The sequence below is a fragment of the Ictalurus punctatus genome, chromosome 19 (assembly GCF_001660625.3).
Source record: "Ictalurus punctatus breed USDA103 chromosome 19, Coco_2.0, whole genome shotgun sequence".
NCBI lineage: Eukaryota > Metazoa > Chordata > Actinopteri > Siluriformes > Ictaluridae > Ictalurus > Ictalurus punctatus.
This window is the reverse complement of record NC_030434.2, coordinates 13,321,179-13,343,026: the sequence shown is the minus strand read 5'-3', so window position 1 is coordinate 13,343,026 and position 21,848 is coordinate 13,321,179. Positions and strand designations below refer to the sequence as shown.

The 21,848-nt window shown below is 39.9% G+C and overlaps 1 protein-coding gene across 4 annotated transcripts in view; it reads right to left on the bottom strand.

Moving 5' to 3' along the window:
- Positions 1-17,832: 17,832 nt before the first annotated feature.
- The window catches only part of tbc1d22a (TBC1 domain family, member 22a), a 183,046-nt gene continuing 179,030 nt past the window's right edge, over positions 17,833-21,848 (bottom strand). For all 4 annotated transcript variants that reach the window (XM_017494425.3, XM_017494427.3, XM_017494426.3 and 1 more), the window contains one exon: positions 17,833-20,521. In XM_017494425.3, coding sequence (XP_017349914.1) covers positions 20,393-20,521 — 129 coding nt within the window. In that variant the 3' untranslated portion in view covers positions 17,833-20,392. The remainder of the gene's footprint in view (positions 20,522-21,848) is intronic.

Below are 21,848 nucleotides of genomic sequence, written 5' to 3'. Positions count from 1 at the left end.
TTGCTTTGCTTCATTTAGCTAAATGAAGAGCTCTTTACATACCCATTACTTGATGTTCAGTTAAGCTCTTTCCAGAGGGACAAACAGTTTTGATTTGGTGTTTGAGAAGTACCCACAATGCCAGGCTGTTTCTCGTGGATACAGCAGAATCAACTAATCAATAGGTTACAGCTGAAAAGTACAGAATTTTCCCTGAAGTCTGAGTTAAAATGTGCAGCCATAGGTGGAAAACCAGTGGGAAATAATTCAATGCATTATGCAGACAATTCTCAGACAAATAGATCATTAACAATGATCAGCATTTCAATTTGATTTAATTACATTTTGCAGTGGTGCTTGACAGTTTGTGAACCCTTTATAATTTTCTACATAAATATAAATATAAATATAAATATTTCTATAAATATGACCTAAAAACCCTAACCCTAACCCTAACCCTGATCTTTGTTGGCCGAGTACTCCCGGGGGGGTTGGAGGGGGGGTGGTTGGCGGGAATGGCCAGATGTATTTGAGTTGACAGGAAGTTTATGGTAAATAAAATAGCCAATTGTTACTTGTATCTATGTGATTTCATTCACTGTATTGCTACGACATGATTGGCTGATTGGATAATTGCATGAATGAGCAGGTATTCTAAACAAAGTGATCGGTGAGTATAGATAGATAGATAGATAGATAGACACTTGTACACTTGCTTCATTCGTTTAATCAAACAATTTGTTTTCTATTAATAAACATGTCCATCCATCCATTTTCTGTACAGCTTATCCTACACAGGGCCATGCAGTGGGTCAACCCACTGCAGGGCACAATTGCACACACATTCACACACTACAGACCATTTTGAAATGCCAGTCACCTACGACGCATGTCTTCAGACTGAGGAAGGAAACCGGAGGACCCAGAGGAAACCCCTGTAGCATAGGGAGAACATGCAAACTCCATGCATGCTAGGCGGAGGTGGAAATCAAACTCCCAACCCTGGAGGTGTGAGGCAAACATGCTAACCACTAAGCTACCATGCCCCCTAAACATGTCCATTGTGGGTCAAATTTTTTGCAGACATATGGAACAAAATCAAAGGGCTGTTAGAATTATGCAGATATGTTCATAACATTTAGTATGAAAATAAATGGCCTTTACAGATAATCGATTAAGCTACACCAGAGTAATACAAATTGGTTTTAGACTTTGGGGCTCATTTATTGTAGAGGAATTACTTTAGCATTACAATGAGTAAGGAACTGTCATAAATAATAGTAAGAGGGTCCTACATTAACTATTAGACCCACTAACGCTTGATCAGTGTAACTCTTGCTCATTTTTGTCATAAGCATTGGTGAGTCACACAGATGATGTTGATTCTTCACTTTTCTCAAACTGCCAGGACAAATAAACATACCATCCAGCCCGCTCTGTTAGAATTCTCTACTCGTCAATGTGTTTAGATATCTTGATAGGTTCTTAATACCCCTTTAAAAGCCAGCTCTATCTGAAGCCCTTAAAATTCAACAAAGGCCTTAGGGGTCACATTAAATAAATTAGATTTCTGAATTCAGGTCATTGATATTCAGAAACTCTGGTGTCACTGTGTTCTCATTTGTCAAAATGATTATTGCACTGAATTAAGACAGAAATTTAAAAATTTAACAGAACCAATTTAAATCAAATGAGAAAAATAAGCCGCAAAAACGAAGCTCTCTTTATTAATAACTTTCAGGAAAATTAAACATTCATTTTTAAGCCTCTGAGCTAAAAAAAAAAAAAAAAAAAATGTGTAAGTGTGTGCGTGTGCCTGTACAGTTGCAATCAAAATGATTCAACCCCCACTGCAATAAACCGTATTGTCAAAATCTACAGACTTTCATCTGTTTGCAATGAACAAATCAAACAAAAGCAATTGAAATAGTTCAACACAATGTATGCTTCAAGTGGTTTCCCCAAATTCAACTGAAAATGCATCTCAGAATGATTTCTCCAGTTTCTAAATAAATTTTTCAAAATAAATGTTGAAACTGACAATAAACCTGATTTGGGTAAACACTTTACCCAGGGTCATTGGACATTTTCAATTTGGACTTTCAATTAGGGGTGTACTCACTTTTGTTGCCAGCGGTTTAGACATTAATGGCTGTGTGTTGAGTTATTTTGGGGGGACAGCAAATTTACACTGTTACACAAGCTGTACACTCACTACTTTACACTGTAGCAAAGTGTCATTTCTTCAGTGTTGTCCCATGAAAAGATAATAATCAAATATTTACAAAAATGTGAGGGGTGCACTCACTTTTGTGAGATACTGTATATATATATATATATATATATATATATATATATATATATATATATATAAAGTGAGACAGGAAGGACATCTGATCGTCCTTTCAGTGGAAAATTACAATCATGTGTCGTCGTCCCCAGACATGATCAGGAACTTGCAGATGTCTTGGTGGAAGAGTGGAGGAACATCTCACAGCAAGAACTGACAAATCTGGTGCAGTCCATGAGGATGAGATGTACTGTAGTACTTAAAGCAGCTGGAGGACACCACATACTGACTGTTACTTTTAATATTGAACACCCCCCCCCCCCCCCCCCCCCCCCCATTGTTCAGGCACTCATTATTCCATTTCTGTGACAGACATGTGCATATCACTATGCATCCTTAAGACAGAACTATAACTTGTGATTACATTAATTACTGCCAGACTTTACTGAGAGATCGTCTTCCACACAGACATTGACCCTTAAACAGTATTTCAGCTGCTTGCATGTTCTGGTTATTTGTTATGCCACTTATTATAACTTTCACCACTTAAAGTGCTCTCGTTATCCATCACCATTAACTCATCCATTCAGGTTTATTCCCCTCCCATGCTTTTTTCTTACACTGTATTGTGGACACTACATCAGGCATGGTTTAGAAGTGATGGGTCTTCTACCAGCATGCATACTTCAAGTTATTAGACAACTCTACATCCTTTCTCGCCTCACACAAAAGGTCTTTAACCTTTCAACTGTTTACATGAACTATATAATCATTTAATAATATATAATTACTTTTATTGTGTGACTATATGATTAGGGATCCAAGAACCGATTTCTGGAACGCTGTCATAATCCTTCTTCTTCTTCTTGTAGAGGGGAAAAAAAACTTTTTTTCTTCATCAACCTTGGCAGAGATGATGAAATAGATATTTGATATTCAGAAATGTTGCCCATAACATGGTTTCAAATTGGTCACAAAAATGCCAAACAGGAAGTTAGGCCATATCTCCATAGTGGTTCTGTTGATTGACACCAAATTTGAAACACATACATGGTAGAACACTTGGTAGAAGTCTGCCAAATATGTAGCTCAATACGGTTAGGGTTAATACCAAAGCATGTCAAATAACTCTTTCTCTGGAACCGATTGTCCAACTGTTTTATAAAAAAAAATAATAAAAACACCAATCTGCTAGTCTGTAATTAAATTGCCATGGTTGCCATCAGCCAGTGAAGCTTTCAGCAGGCAGTTGACAGGGTTAGAATTGAGTCATCATCATGAAACTTGAACTGTATGGTCCCTTTAGTGTTCTGTGTAACTTGTCAAGAACTGGCCACTGGCTACTGGCCACTTTCTTTTCTTTCTTTATAACATGTATTAGTCAGTTAATTATGGGATAATCATTAGTAGCCACTGACAGTTTGGCCTTTGGTCAGTGCAATCGGCATAAAGACCTTTCAAATACTTTTATGTGTGCAAGAAGAATCATTTTTGCAGCAGTACAACCGGCCAATAATACAGTTAGTATTTGTTCTCTGTTGTGCACTTAAGGCATGTGTCATTACAGCCAAGCATAAACCCTCTGCTATGTGAAACATTTAATCCTTGAACAGCCATATGGCACAAGCACTGACTTTTTAGAAGGTGTGTAATTGGAGAATCAAAATTTAGCATTAGTTGATGAATCAAACCCAATTTTTTTAACCTATTAATCTCCCAGGATCTATGATTATACCCTTATATAGGGGCTACAATCAATAGATATTAGTGAAGGCCTTCTTAAGAGTATAAACAAAGGGGAAAATATATTTGTAAATCAGATACAAATGCATGTGTAAGATGTTAAAACTGAACACAATATAAAGCCTTGTAACCACTGCAGCTACTGTTAACGGCTTATTACTCTATAAATAAGTCTGCGGCAATGGTTATGGGGAAGTGGGAGACTCAGATAATACCCACATGAAAATGGAATATATTGCAATATACTGTCTACATGCTCCAAAATAAAGAGAATGTGTTGTGATATATATTTTATATATTATATTTCTGTATCAGTACAGACACTGCATTAAAATTTCATGTACATACAGAGTCATGTGCACAGTCAACAGCACATTATTAAAAACAAGCCTAAAACAGTGTGAAACAACTGCAGCTGGAGCATGGACAGCTGTGGAGGGAGAGGGAGATAGGGAGGCTGTGCTGCTCCTGAAGGGCAGGTAATCAAGTCCAGAGTGGGTGGTAAATTAATAACACCTGCTGGATACTTGGACTTACAATTAAGGATAAAAAAACACAGACATGGATGTTGAATTCATCTGCTCATTTGCTCCGCTAGTGGAAATAGATAGCAAAAAAGCTACATTTACTTTATAGGACTTTGGCTAGCTAGCTCACATTGATTTGCGAATTCCCATTAAAGGTGCTTTTTTTTTTTCAAAATTGGTTGTCCTTCTTCCTTTTCAACTTCATCTGACGAACTTTCATAGTTTACGTCTCGGCATATTCCTGAAATGTGTCTTTTGCCATGTCCGCTGATGATGCAGCGAATGCTAATGTAGTACCTGATTAGAACTAGGAGGCAGAATTTTTTGTGGTGAACACAGACAAGCAGACAAACAGACAGTGAAACGTCCCAGGGTGGTTATAGTAAATATAAGTACTCTTAGAATGCTGCTCGGCCAATCAAATCAGTGGTCTGGGACTAACTGTTGTATAACCATTCATTTATCCATTCATCTCTTTATCCTGGTCAGGGACACAATGGCTACCTGGAAAACTGGGAGTGAGGCTGAAATACACCCACATAATCATTCACACCTTCAAACAATTTAGCAAAGACAATCCACATACTAGCATGTTTTAAGATGTTGGAGGAAACTGGAGAACCTTGAAGAAACCCATGCAGACACTGGAAGAACATGGAAAACTCTACACAGACAGTAACCTAAGCTCAGGATAGAACTGGAGACCCAGAAGCCTAATACCTGGTTGAATCCCATTCTCTAAAACAACATTTTACTTTACATTAATAATGCCAGAAGAATTTGAGATATTAATACCAGCACCTCTTGAACATTATTCAGACATTCTGGATCACAAATTTAAAAAAAACCTCACCCTTAAGTTGAGCTGTCAGTGTCCGACATGCTCCAGCAGCAGAGCTGTGACCTATTCCTCACCCTCACACCACTGTAGGCCTGTGAGGCACATGGTACTCACTGTTAACGTAGCAAAACTGTGACAGCGTGCTGATCCTGAAGGTTGCTCCCACAGGAAATCTTCCGAGTGCACAGACGAAGAGACGCCGTCTCGAAGCCGCTAAACGAATGTAAAAATCTATACTTACTGAACCACATTCTTGTCAATAGCATTTGACATATATTGCAGGCTATGACAACAGGAAAGCACCATGCTCATCCAAGAGTTTGTATTATTAGAGGCAGGAGGCTTTCTCTGCTAGTGATGACAGTAGAACTGTAACAGTAACAGGTGAGACTATGCTAAAAACAAACAGATTATAGAGAATCTGTCTGCTGACCCTCACTGCCTCCATCCAGGATCAATAAGATTATAGCAAATATGTAACAACACACATTAGCACATTTGTCTGGCCCAATCTTAACAGATTATTCATTTAATTCCTTCTAGCTTTGCCGTCACATACAGAATTTCTGGTTGGAGGTCATGTGCGTGTTTTCTCAGACCAAAGACCTCTCTATTATAGCATTACTTGTTGATATTTCCACTCTATCAACAACCAAATATCCAAAGCCATTATATTACTAACCATCTTCAAAAAATAACATATTCTTCAAACAAAAAAGGCAAACACGAATCTCCATTAAGCATTATCTTAACACATTTAACAGATATGTAAAGGTTTTAAACTTATTGCATAAATTGCATGCGTTTTCAAAATTTGCTTGTGGAAACACATACAGTTATTACACAAATGCATTAACAGATAAAGGGTCGTGGTAGATCCTGAGCTTATCATGGGAACACTGGTCACGAGGTGGGAATACATGGCAGTCTATTACAAGGAAAAATGGACACACTCATTCACACCTAGGCAATTTATCTTAGCCAATCCATCCTCTGTCATGTTTTTGGGAGGTGGGAGGAAACCCATGTAGACATGGGGAGAAAATGAGAACACCATGCAGACAGTAACCCAATACTCTGGTCCTCATATAACATGAATTTTTGTTACATTTAAAGTAACAATGTTTAAGAAACTAGTGCAATATGAATATCCATTCATCCATTTTCCATACCGCTTATCCTACACAGTGGGAGCCTGGAGCCTATCCCAGGGAGCTTGGGGCACAAGGCAGGCACGGAGCAGGGCACAATCACACACATTCACAAATATTCACACACCCAGTCAGCCTACAACGCATGTCTTTGGACTGGGGAGGAAACCAGAGGTGGGATTCAAACCCCTAACCCAACGTCCCAACCACAAAGCCACCATGCCCCCCTGCAAAAACCCTGCTCTGATGCAGATGTAGCATGCGTTCTCAGAATCATGCTTGAAGTAAATGCCTATGGTCAGTCATGTGACCAATTACACCACCCACATAAAAGGTCAGATGAAATCAAGACGACTCACAATTTGATTTATAACCGTGAACAAAACAGGCCCAACAGTTGGGTTTTATTTCATTTAGGTCATCGGATTAACTGGGTTAACCTCCTAACATGCATGTCCATGTACATACAATTGAATGACAATTTAAAGTTAAAAAAAAAAAAAATGTTTTAGTAAGATTGTTGGCCACCACAAACCACCAGAATAGCTTCACTGTGCCGTGTCATATATTCTACAAGTCTCTGAAACTGTAATATAGGGATGAACACTATTCTTACAAAATATATTCCCTCAATTAGTGATTTGATGGAAAAACGCTGTCTAACATCAACTCAAAATATTCCACAAGTGTTCAGTTAGGATGAGATCTAGTAACTGTGAAAGCCATAGCATGTGATTCACATCACTTTCATAGTCATTAAACCAATCCTGTGAACCATTCCAGTTAATCCTGAAGAGAACACTCATATCAGGATAAAGAACGATAAGAAGAACTTTATACTGATTTGCAATATTCCGTCTAATTGTACAACAGAACAGAACCACAGAACAGGGTTTTACACTAATATGTCACCAGTGTGTAATTCTGTCTTGGTAGTGGGTTTCCCTCCTCCTTTAATGATGATTAAATAACAAATATAAGTAATATAACATGATCACATACGCTAGGTGAAGTGTAGAACTAGGTGAAGACAAACTACATTTGTTTTTCGATAGTTTGTTGTTAAAGTGCTGATGCCTAAGAGTGATTCTCTTAACAAGTCTGTTTTACTTCTACTTACCACTGAGTTTGTTGGTTATCATTCCATCAGACATTCCCTTGTATCAATGAAATACATCCCGACTTCTGTATTAGACAGATTTCATATAGCTACAGGATTTCTTATTTTCCCTCTTTGTGCCAGTACGACACAATATCTTCCTGTATTTCATATCTGCATGTCCGTTGCGGATGATTTATTGCACATTAACTATACACGGTGTAATTAGGTACATGTATCAAGAACCTAATAAACTGGTGTATAAACTCAGAAACAAAACAAACCGCACACACCTAAACACATTACGAGGTACTACAGTACATAGGTGTACGCCTATAATGAGCTGGCAACTCAAAGAAAAGTAATGAAATCCCTACCAGACATGTGCTCAGTGCATTCCAATAATACACAACACTTTACAGGACATTGTGAATGCAAATCAAGCATTGTCCCTTAAGTGCCATGTCCTCATCCATACAAGCAGCCACTTATTCTGATCACTGCTTCTGATTAGTTGTGTTGGTGTGGTTATTAAAAAGTGGCCTCTATTCTCTAAAACAAACAAATTTAATTATCACTGGCCCTTAAGTCATGGGCTATGGCATTAGCCTTAGTTTCTTTTTGATTATTCACTAATATTACATCATTTATTCTAATCAAGGATTTTAAATTACCGCCTTCAATTTCCATTTATAATTTGCTATAATGTAATTTTAGAAACCCTCAGAGTCTCTGGTCGTGCATCTCAATGACTTTCCCCAACTTGCGGGCTGTGTCTCTCTAATCTTCGGCCCAGAGGAGAATTATGATGAGAGTAGGAGATGTATTTTTGGTCGCTGTCACTGCGCACTTAACAAGCATGAAGCTGTGATCCCACAACACCTGTCACAATCTGTCATTGCAGTTAACAGTTTGTCCCCATGTACGGAGTGTGCACGCATTCCTATTAGCAACCTTTTGTTAGGTTACCACGGGCTTTGTTTATTTCGAACACTCCATTACTTATTCATCAGCTTGCTAATTGTTTGGCGCTGCTGAAAACAGCTCACAGGAAGGGTTTTGTTGAGCATAAGTGATGCGTCCACTCATTCCTCATTCAAAGGCATGATTAAAGAGGAAAACCTTGCTGTTTTGGGTGGATACTCTTTAATCCTTGGCTTTCCTGTGAAACATATATACTCATAGCATATAGTCATGGAAGAGTGTAGTTTTTATTTTGTGCTGACATGGGTCACTGAATTTTTGATCAGACTTTATAGAAGGTAGCACAGTGTCGAGTATGATATATTCTATATTTTCCGAATCACTGGAGCTGTGCACTGTATCATCTCTGATGTGTATATCTGCTTCTTCCTGAAGATTGGTAAAAAAAACCATCCGAACTGAACACAGATACAACCATTAATGCAGAGTTCATCTACAAATATCATATCAGACATAGGTTTCTGAATTATAATTTCAGACAGATGTATGCAAACCGCACTTGGGGGACTTAGACGATCCAAAGGGACATACAGGAAGTCCAGAATGTCATTTTCTTACAGCATAGCCATAGTTTACATGGCATTCCAGATACACCAATGCACCAGTGACTGTTCCCCTTAATCTCACGCAAACACACACTGCCTCTCTCCCAAACAGAATGAATATTAATCATTTGTGCTAATGAGGCGGGCTGCATAATAAGAGCTGAGGGGGCTGTGCTTCACTTTGAGCCTTAATACAAGCTACAGTCAGCTTGGTTTGATAAGCAGCAGCGTGTGAGCTGGAGTCATAATGGTGATGCCACAGCGGATAGACCGGTGCACAGGGGGCAGATACAGAGTTCAGAGGGGGCAGGCAGCCAGCCGCACGGCCCAAGCGCTGATGCTAGAGTTTGGCTTCACACTCCATGTTGGCTTTGCTGTTGGATTCTGCGTCCAATAGACCTGCCAATTCGAGCACAGCACTCGGAAGATCTGCTGATATGTGAGGCTGATGGCTCCCGAATGGCATAACTGGCTAAGTGGGTTGTGTCCTAGAATGACTTAGTTCAGCTCTCCTAACAATTTCTAGTAGTGCTGATGAGTTGTAGACCTCTGCCAGCTCACACAGACGAGCAGACTCGAGCAAGCATTGATGTTCCCTCCAAGTGTGCTCAGCTCTTTGAAGTTCTGTGAGTAGCAGTTCAAACAGATGTAGTGACAAACTTCACGTGTTCTGGACGACGTAAGAGACTGGGCATCAGCCTTCCAGGTGAAGAGAAAAAATATGCCCTTTCTGTAAATGGTAAGATGTTCTGTTCCATAAGTATTGGTGTATGGGAAGATGAAAGAATAGGAACCGCGGAATAGCGTGACGTGTTTAGTCATTTATCCTGAATGTAGATAATCACCTGTATGATTTATGCCTGAAGATCTCTTGGAAGATCAGAAACTGTGAAGTGGACATTCTGGACCATTCTAAGAAGCATAAAAAGCTCGTAGACTATGATAAAACATGACGCATGGAGAAAAAACAACAATAACAACAACAATCCTAATGCAGTTATGCAAAATGAAAAAAAATATGTATATAACATAACAACATCTGAAACACAGGCCTGCTGAAGTGTATTTCAGAACCTGTTGCTATTTATTGCACAGCCTTCAAAAACAGGCCATTAGAGCAAATCTTAACGAGCATTGGCATTACAAGTAAGGAATAAAAAAAAGTGTGTGGTGATATTTATATGGAAACTGTTGGGTTTTTTTTTACATAGTTGGACAATATACTTTTATTTATTTATATATATATATATATATATATATATATATATATATATATATATATATATATATATATATATATATATATATATATATATATATATAAATTTATGTATATAAGTATATTGTCCATCTATGTGCATACACACACATACACACACTCACTGACTGAGCAGTGTTGTAGCATAACAATAAACTCCAAATAAATTCTTCAAATAAACTACTCTTGGTTATGCATTTATGTTAATTATTGTTTATTATATTTTTTGGAACACTAAGTCGTTTTTTAATCCTCATATATTAGTTTATGCCATGTTTACATGACTTGAAAAGAAAGAAATTTGTATTGTCAGTGTTAAAGTCAGTGCAGATTTGGAAATAATTAACCTTTCCACCTAGTGAATTTGAGCTTTCTTCTTCTTCTGTTTTCTATTACATGGTCACTGAAGGCAGGATACAATCTCCAGTGCCCTCCATGTCAGCACCTGTTCTCATAGCAACATGAAGTGTCTTTGCCTTTTCCCCCTCCCCGTCTTGTCGGTGTCACGCAGCCTCTGATGACTGTGGTGTTGGAGGCCATGAAGGCAGACAGAGAGCTCAAACCCATTCCCTCATGTGCCACTGAAGGTTGTTCCCTCAAGAATGACAAATGTTAACATTGCAGCTCCAAATCAATTTCACCATACTCCTTTTCCCCCTATCACTTCTGTCCCCACCTTTTTCTGTCCTTGGGCTCAACGTCCTCCATCAACACTGGGCCATATGTCAGCGGTTCAGCAGACTGCATCTGAGGTGGCGTCTCGTTTCCTCAGCACTCTGTGATTGAGACACCATGGGCTGTGGGAAGCACGCAAAATTGCCTTTTTGTATCTGTAAAGCACTGTAGCTGGAATAAACACATCAGGCCCTGCTGCTAAAGTCACAGATGATACGTTAGTTATGTTGCAGCAGACACAGAGATGTGCATGGCTGTTCACATGCTTCTTTAATAAGACAAGCTGCAATAGAGAAGCCCATGGTCTGAATGAAGCCATATAAGCATGGCCAAAGCTTTAACATTGTGGTCTAGTTTGGGTCCTTATGTTTTATGATCAAACATTTTACTTAAAAATAAAAGTAGACTGATTACTGTTTAGCTCAATACATATTCAATATGTAATATATCACATGGTTCCTTTTCTAGTATTTCCTATATTATAACAGTATTTAAACTTCATGTGGAGAATTATTCATTAATCCACTTATTCTGCTCACAGTGTGAGTGAGGTGAACATTCAGTTATTCATATCAAAAGATATTATTTCATAAGTACTATAATTTATTCATTAACTAAACTGAATTTACTTATTTATTTTAAATGTATGTTGTTGTACCAGTTAGATATCAGTGCTGGAATTTGAATGAATTAAGTATATACAAGTAAATGTAAAAAAAATTTGAATATCGTGGAGAAGTTCATTTTTTTCCGTAATTTAATTAAAAATGTGGAACTTTTATATATTCTAGATTCATTACACATAAAGCGAAATATTTCAAGCCTTTTTTTGTTGTTGTTGTTGTTTTAATCTTGATGATTACGGCGTTCAGCTCATGGAAATCAAACATCCAGCATCTCAAAAATATTAGAATAAAGAATTTATAATACAGAAATATTGATTTTCTGAAAAGAATGTTAATTTATGCACTCAATACTCACTTGGGGCTTTTGCATGAATTACTGCATGAATGCGGCATGGCACGGAGGTCAGGTTTTCATTTTATCCGTTGATATTTGATAGAGTCCATGATGCTGTGTATCAGAACAAAATGTCCAGGTCCTCTTGCAGAAAAACAGACCTGAAACATTAAAGAATCACCACCATATTTAACCGTGGGCATGAGGTACTTTTCCATATGGCTACCTCTCTGTGTGCTCCAAAACCACCTCTGTGTTTATTACCAAAAACTCTATTTTGGTTTCATCTGAACATAGAACCCGATCCCATTTGAAGTTCCTGTTGTGTCTGAAAAAGTGAAGACGCTTGAGTTTGGCTGAGAGTAGCTTCTGCAGTTCTCCAGCTGTGCTCCTTGGAGATTTTTTGGCCACTCGAACCGTCCTCTTCACAGTGCGAAGACAATATCGACACACATCCAATTCCAGCTTGATTCATAACATTTCCAGTTGACTGGAACTTCTTAATTATCGCCCTGAAGGTGGAAATGGGCATTTTCAATACTTGTGCTAGTTTCTTATAGCCACATCCCATTTTGTGAAGCTCAACAACCTTTTTCCGCACATCACAGCTACATTCATTGTTCTAACCCATTGTCATGAATGACTAAAGGAATTTGGCCTATGAGTTACCTCATATTTATACCCCTGTGAAACAGGAAATCATCCTTGAACAATTTCCTGTTCCTAGTCACCCAGGTGTACTAAATAAAATAAAATATCAATGGGAATATACTTCAAATAGATTTTTCCTCATATGAATTCATAGGGGTGCCAATAATTGTTGCACACCTATATTTAACAAAGATCATTTTTTTGATAAACCAGTGTTGTGTTTGCAATTGTATGATTTCCATGAGAGCAGAGTATTTTTGTGAATTATATATATAAATATATGCATACATACACACTTTATTAGGAACACCTACACATTCATGCAATTATTTAATCAGCCAATCATGTGTCAGCAGTGTAATGCATAAAGTCATGCAGATAGGCCAGCAGCTTCAGTAATGAGGGGAAATGTGATCTCGGTGATTTTGACCGTGCCATCATTGCTGTTGCCAGACTGGCTGGTGTGAGTATTTCTATAACTGATGATCTCCGGGGATTTTCCCACACAACAATCTCTAGAGTTTACTCAGAGCTTTGCAATAAAGAATAAACATCCAGTGAGCGACAGTTCTGCAGACAGAAACGCCTTGTTGATGAGAGTGGTCAGAGGAGAATGTCCAGACTGGTTCTAGCTGACAGAAAGGCTACAGTAACTCAAAAAACCATTCTGAACTCTGTATATTCTGTATTACTGATATTTCAAAGGTATTAACCAACTAAAAATGGTTCTTTCCAGATTTGAATATAAACTTGGCTTGGTGTATATGTAAATTATATTAAGCACAAACTGCTACTTAAATTTGTTCATGTTGAATTGATATCATGTGCCCCATCTGTCAACGCAAACCAGATTCGAATCAGTTGCACTACTAGACCTGCTGCTAGCTCTCCAGTGCTATTGGACTCGTCTAAATCCCTGGAAGTGAAAGTTTAGGTGTAGAACCCTGTTTGGTCTCCATTTCTGCAGCTGGATGATGACAGATTAGGAGCAGCATCATGTGTAACGAGTATTTACTTCCTGTTCATTCCGCTCATTGTTAATTAGCACCTACTCTGTCTCAGATGGTAATCGAATCTGTCATTGACAGCCTGTCTGTCTGCTTCCATCACTGTCTGGCTTAAACACATGACAGATGATGGATTCTCTTAACACGACCAATTCGTCAGGTTGCCCGATTTTTATTTCTAGATTTAGCAAAGCAGGACGGCTGGAAGATGATGTCATCGGGGTTTGAATATCTAAGCCACCAGCAGCACCTGGAAAAACAGGTGGTTATTGACTTCAAAGTAAAAGTTCATTTGAGTATTTTCCGTGTTTATACTATGCACAAAATGCTCATCTTCTTCACATCTGATTCGACTCAGTTTCCACGTACAGTATTAACTTCCTGACTGAAGTAATTCTCTGTTGCTTTTACCACTTTCGTGTACTTGAGAGATGTGTATTGTGTAATGTGTATAATGTGTATTGGAGTTAACAGCCCTATACACTCAGTGTTGTAGAGAGGAACTCACTCTATATAAGAAACACGTCATAAAACACAGAATTGTATACACGATGAATAAAAATAAATAAATCCCACAAGGCTGAGGGATAAAACACAAGCACTGTCATCTAGACTTATTACTAATACATTAAAAACAATCAGCCATTACATCACTGTGTACAAGGCATGGATATATTTAATGCATGCCTGTATTTAATGTTTCATAGGAGTAAAAGACATCCAAAGTCATTAAATGCTCGCCATCTGAAAACCTTACTTGTGTATTTTTACTGTAGCATACCGTCCAGAACTGATGGCTTTTTGCACATTTGCTGGATTCATGCTGACAATCCATTGCAGTTGATGGGAAATTACATCATAAAAATAACATCATTACAGTGTTCTGTTTACAAAAAGACAGAATTTGCAGCCCGTTGTTTGTTGGGTTTGTTTTTAAAGTAAGTATTTTAATACCAGTAATATCCTCCCGCCTGTATCAGAGTAAAAATGTCCTGCACCTGTGACTTTTTTATCGACTCCCATAGAATTAATTTCCGATGCACACCTGCCGTTTGATGCGTCCTGTATCGGGATTGTATTTTGATAAGATTTGAACCACACAGATTTACATTTGCAGTCTAATTGTGACTTTAGTATTAGAAGTTTCTACCGTCCATTCAGGGGGCACGGTGGCTTAGTGGTTAGCACTACTCAGCGTGGCTCAAGGTCCCGTTCCAGAAGCTTCACGCTAACTCCCAACCTCAATCCGGACCGCAGAATCGGTCACTATCTTCAAAAAACAGCTAAAGACCCACCTCTTCCGTGAACACATAACCAACCCAATAAATAAATAAATAAATAAATAAATAAATAAACACCTACTCTGGCTCTTACACCGCAACTCTGCACGCTTTGCTTTTCGAGAACTCAATTAAAAGATCTTGTACGGTAGCACTACTCGTATTGTTCTCCGCTTGATATATCACTTTGCTTGTATTTCCTCATTTGTAAGTCACTTTGGATAAAAGCGTCCGCTAAATGAATCAACGTAATGTAAATGTAGCATGTTTGCCTCGCACCTCCTGGGTTGGGGCTTCGAATCCCACCTCTGTCCTGTGTGCACGGAGATTTCCTTTCCCATCCATGCCTCGAGGGTTTCCTCTGGGTATTCCAGTTTTCTCCCCCAACCCAAAAAACATGCATTGCTGACTGGCATTTCCAAATTGTCTGTGTGTGTGAGTGTGTGTGTATGATTGTGGGTTGGCCGCCGTGTTCAGCAGGTCCCCCACCTCGTGCTCCGAGTTCCCCGGGATTGACTCCAGGCGACCTTGGGTAGAATAAGCGGTACAGAAAATGGATGGGTGGATCTCCCATTCAGTCTTAACCCAGATAGTGTATAAGACTAAAGATTACAGTATTGCACGTACAGTCATGCCAATCATGACACTTAACCACCAACTTCTGTTGTTTCTAGTGGTATGCAAAACAGTTGTCTTTTAGTTCATTTATAAACTCAGTGGAAGGAATAACTTGGGATGTTATACGACTTGGCAAAACAGATATTTAACCTTGTTTAAGATCTGACTAAAATACATCTCGCACCTGAAATGGTTTAGGCGAGTGGATTGTAATGTTTGAAATGCATCTTGAAATATATTCAAAGCTGTATTTTATGTCCCGGTCCAAATATAATCCTGATACTCATGAAATATAAAATGAAAGTACAAAACAGAGTAGATGATTGAAAGCCTTGACAGGCTCATTATATAAAATCTAACTAGTCTTCAGTGGTTTTTGTGCTTATGTCAGTTATACACACGTCATCTCTACAACACTGACAAGAAATAAAATAAACCAGGACAGCATTTTCTTTGGAAATACCCACACACAATGCTCCTTTTTTGAAACACGATGAGCTGCACTTTATTATCTTCTGCATATTAACGCACCTAATTCTTAGATTGTGCTGCCATGAATATCAGTCAGCCTAATGATGAGGACCACCACCAGTGTGCACATTAAAACGCTAATCATTGAACCAGCAGCCTACTGCAACAGGGAGCAGACAAGCATCTACCTTTATCTACCCAGACACTCCTGTACAAACACTGATGCTGATGTAACAGTGGTCGGGTGTAATGTATAAAACACACACTGGGCAGGGTTTAGATGGAAGGAGATCCAGTCATATTGACGTGTCATACCTTTATAGCTAAAATATGAGGCCAGTGAAGCCTTCTCAGTTTCCCCCTCATGGTGAATTCCCATTTTAAGGTCCATACCTAAACCTTAATATCTCAAGTGAAGTTAATTACACGTCTACGTAGATATCAGAGAGAGCGATCACACACGACACTGTTGCCAAACTTATTGTCTGCTTATCGTCAGACCAACTGAGAAGTGGATGTGGTGCTGGTGAATATAGCCCCCAATGTATGGAGCCTTTTGAGACACGCTGTAGACTTTCTTCCTATGCTAGAGATTGGGAGTTTGAATGCTGACAATGCCATAGACATCAGTAAACCAAGTCCGATGGACCTGCTGTCTGATAGGAAGGACAGTTTTCCTTTTTCGCATCAACCTGAGTGATGACAGCCAATCACAGGCATCGTGAATACATGGCACTATGGTAGGCAATGTCTGTTAATGCGTGTTCAGCTGCCCTGTGATGTTACACAAGCAGAATTTTGAAAAGATGCAGTATTTTTTAAACATGTTAAGCACGTTAGCCTTCATTCTACCAAATGCACTAGTCTTCATGTGTTAGGTGTGACTGACATCCAATTGAATGCAATTCGGCAATGAATAAATTGCAGGAAATCTGGGTACAAAAGAATAAACCATATAAAGCTGTTTCTATAAATAAATCAGCTATACACTGAGTTCCACACTTAGAGTAAGCCACAGAGAGTCTCAGGATGGAATATCAGGATTATCAGGGTGGGCCACTGAGAATCATAGGGCTGGCCTTCAAGAGTCTTAGGCTAGGCCATTGGGAGTTTCAGGGTTGGTCAACATAATTCTCAGGGTAGCCCACTGGGAGCCTTAGGGTTGGCGATTTGGAATCTCAGGATGGGCTATCAGCATTCTGAGGGTGGGCCATCAGCAGTCTCAGGATGGGCCATTCGGAGTTTCAGAACAGACTATTGGGAAATTCGAATGGGCTATCAGGATTCTTAGAGTCGGCCATCAGGAGTCTTGGTTCAGGAGTGTTGCTCAAGAAGCCTCAGTATTCTAGTTAACAATCCATACTGTATAATTTGTGCACATTTTAGTTAGCAAGACAATATGACTGTACACAGTCAAAAGGAACTGGACCATGGAAATCAATTAACATTATTGGGGCTTCCATACCAAACCTGCTCTTGTATGCACACGTGTGTAACTGATACACCATTGTGAAAGGAACAGGTGCATATCAATAATAACGACTGAATACGGAAACACCAACGCTAGTTTGCAGTTACATGCTATCAACTACTTATGAAGGCTTCTTTATTCCTACATGGACTGAATGAAATCGTTTTTTACTGCAGTTATTAGGCAGTAGGCAAGGTCAGAAATGATTGGTGTGTAATTAGAATGAGAAACTCTTTCTACTGCGATGAATTACTGGGATTAATACACTGTGGCACAGGAATGTTTGATCATATATAGCATTTATTTACACATTTCTCTCTATTTACAGACCTTGGAAAAGTCATTGTTCTGTACACAAATTTGAATTCAAGAACATTTCAGAAAATTGTCTGACACCCTTTTAAAATCTGTAGTTTCTAAAGGCTAAAGTCATGAAACTGTCTTTGTCTGATATCCGGGGCTTTTCACTGCTCACTGAGAGAAGAAAAAACACTGCAGGAAAAAGGAAGCAAATCTGAAGGGAAAAAAAGGTGGTAATAAGTGAGAGAAAGCTAGTATGTATCGTATGTTAGTCTAATGAGTGAGGTAACCAGACAGAGATGGTCACATAACAAGGTTGGCTTGTTCTCCATGCACAGAGCCCAGTGTAGCAGTAACACTCAGTCGGTATGTGCTGATAATCACTTATAAAGTATTGTGCAACACTTCAAAATACCTACTACTCCTGCATGCCCTTTGAGATGAGGCTCCCTCGGCAGGAAGCAATTCCACAGAGCGCTCGTACTCCTCAAATTAATTCTATCCAAGTCAATGGGTTTTTCAGTTTGGGCACCATTAACGCTTGGGAAACACGTCTGACCTTTCATGTGCAGTTAAAACGTTGCTCAGCAGGAAGCACTGTATGTATTCGTCATTTATTTTAAGACGCAACACTGTGATATGGTAAAATGCGATATCAGCACAAGCCTACTTAATGTTCACCGTTAAAGGGAAAATAAATAGCTGAGATGGTATACACTATTTCTGATGTTAGGCACCACTTAACAGGCTCATGTAAACAGTATAAAAAAATAACATATAAAGAAAAAAAAAAGAAGAAGCTGATTTAAACAATACATTATACAAAACTGAAGAAAATCGAGTGCATTTTCTTTCTCTTCACATGTATCATTATATTTAAGAACTGGCAGGGAAAATGAAAAGCCTGACAACATGATTGAACACAGCACAAACGTCTGAATACTGCCACTACTTACTTTGTGGAGAGCTTTTACGCCCTGAACGCGCTCACTAATGACAGCATCATGCAACAAGCATGGATCCGAACTCCAAACAGAGGTTGGAAATGACAGGCCATTAAGCATGTGAAAGACTAATTGATTAGAGCAGCTAGAATTCTATAAAGCTACTTGTGATGGCAAACGCCTGTTTCTAGCAGAATCAAAGTAGCCAAATTAAGGCAAATTGTATTTATTCTACTAAAAAAAAAAGGAATAAAGACGAGCGTTCAGGGAATGAACATCATGGCTATTGTTCTGACATGGAGGCAGATGAATGGCCTAGGTACTGCATTCCATCTGACTGCTGACCCACACAGACCGGCTCCTGAGGTAGACCTAGGTTTGAATAAAGTGTCCTTTCATTCTACTTCCAGGGTGCTTTCTTTTCTTTTTTTTTTTTTTTAAGCCAGTTCTCCGGTTGCATGGATAAGCGTCTCTATCCTGTCTTCCAGTCTGAGTGATGCGTCATTATTGCCTTTAATGCAGCACACTTCTGACCTGCAGCTGTACTGGAGATTCCTAATGGAGACTGCTCAGTGCAAAAGTGTACTTCCAGCTATTACTCTTGATGTAGCTGAGAAATTTTGTGCCAGACACTCTTCCTCTCAGTCACCCACACACCCTCTCACACGCTCAGCGTCAGTACTTCTATTCTAACCAGTCCAGAACACAGGGTTTTGTAATAAACTGGCAACATTTTATCAGCCTACACAAAACCTTTCCTGTGAAACCTTTTAGGTGTTGGAGGGCTAGAAATTTAAAAAGGACAGAAAAAAAATCGATCTGTTACTCATTTCAGAGAGAAGCGTCTTTTTCAAAGTCTTCTTTTTTTTTTTTTGTTGGCTTGATTAAATAGACAGGGGATAGTTGATGTCCAGAGTGTGTGGGTTAGTAAGAACAGAGCTGGAGGTGAAGGAACAAAAGGCTACAGTATTACACTGAGTCCCGTAAACACAGTCCACTTCCAACTGATGAACAGCCTGTTGGGAGTCTGAAGGTGGGCCATGGAGAGTCTCAAGGAGGGCCATTAGGTGTCTCAGGGTGGACAATCGGTAGCCTCAGGACGGGCCAACAGAAGTCTCAGGATGGGCCAACAGAAGTCTCAGGATGGGCCAACAGGAGTCTCAGGGTGGGCCACCGGGAGTCTCAGGGTGGGCCACCGGGAGTCTCAGGGTGGGCCATCAGAAATCTCAGGGCAGGCCATAGGTAGCCTCAGGGGGGCCATCAGGAGTCTTGGGGGGGGCCATCGGTAGCCTCAGGATGGGCCATTGGGAATCTTTGTATGGGCTATCAGGAATAATAGGGTGGTCCATTGTAGAGATTTTTTTTTTTTTTTATAATGGGCCATCAGGAGTCTCAAGGTGGACCATGAGAAGCCTCAGTGTGATCCATCGAGAGTCTCAGGGTGGGCCATCGGGAATCTTAATATGGGCTATCAGGAATAATAGGGTAAGCCATTGTAGAGTTTTTATAATGGGCCGTGAGGAGTCTCAGAGTGGAGCATGAGAAGGCTCAGGGTGGGCATCAAGAGTCTCGGTTCAGTAGTCACGTTGCTGGAAGCCTCATCTCTTGTAGTGATTTGGTGCGTCTGCGAAGGCAAACTTTAGCCTGTAGGCCTCAGCCAGGAGCACACTCACTTCCTCATTGCCCCAGTGCATGGTGGGTAAATTCTGCAGCAGGATCATCAGGCCCTGAAACACACCAAGAGGAGCCAGAGTTACACACATCTTTTCACTCAGGAAAAAGGGTTCGCCACGAGATGGTTACACACCTCTCCAACACAGACACACACTTTGCCAACATCACAGACATCAGAATGGGATTGCCAAGACTTGGTGACACACCACACCAACATAAACACATACCTAGCCAAAACCACACTGAGGAGGACAGGAAAGCCAGGAGCTGGTTACACACACACCAAAGCAGACATGTACGCCAACATTGCAGTGAGAAGGACCAGGTTGCCAAATATGCCTTACAAACACAGACGTAAACACAAACATATCGCACCAATACAAAAACCTCGCCAAAATCACACCAAGGAAGTCCAGTTGTCAGGAAGTGACACACACACACACACACACACACACAGCGCAGGTAGATATGGTTGACAGGAACTGGCTACACACATGAATGCATACCCATTTCACCATCAAGCAGACAGCAGGAACTGATTTCGAACATACACCACACCTCTACAACTTCACACTATGGAAGATGGTGCTTCCAGGAGCTAGTTATACACACACTTCCCTCACCAACATAGGCTTGCCAACATCACAACAAGGATCTGGTTAACCAAATGTGCACAAGCGCATGTGCACACACTACACCAAGTAAGACTGTGTTGCCAGGAGCAGAGGACACACGCATTGCCAACATTTCACTGAACAGGAAGCGTTGCCAGGGGCAACCTCATGCCTGCTGGGAGGGGGAAAGATGCCGTGCCTCACAGCTGTTTATTTTTATTCTGCAGGAGTCACACTGAGCATTATCATAGTGCATAGTGCACGCGGTAAATTATTTTAACTTGCAATCAGCACGTCTTTGCCTTCTCAATCTTGGCGTGTAAGGTGTAGGCTGTTTCAGAGTGTGTGTGTGTGTGTGTGTGCCTCTTTGGTAGCATGGTCAGGACCTGGAGCGCAACAGCCCATTTCTCTTAGCTACAGAAAGCTGAGCGTAATTCAGTGACAGTGCGCCAGGCCGGCTCCAGGCCCTGAAAGCCCACAGTCAATGAGTGCATTAGAGGAGCTTAGAGAGGAGGCACAGCCTCAATCTCCCAGCCTAATTCACCTAGCTGGCCTGCCATGATGGAAGGGAATGACTCTGCTTAACTGCTTACCGAGCGAGAGAGAGATGGGGGGGGGGGGGGGGGGGGGTGAAGAACAGAGAACTAGGTATAGTTTTATTCTTAGACATAGATTTGTAGAGCAGTACACGAAAAATAAAAATAAATAAAATAATCTGGATTAACATCATTTTTAAACAATATTTCGATGACATTATAGGTGTGAA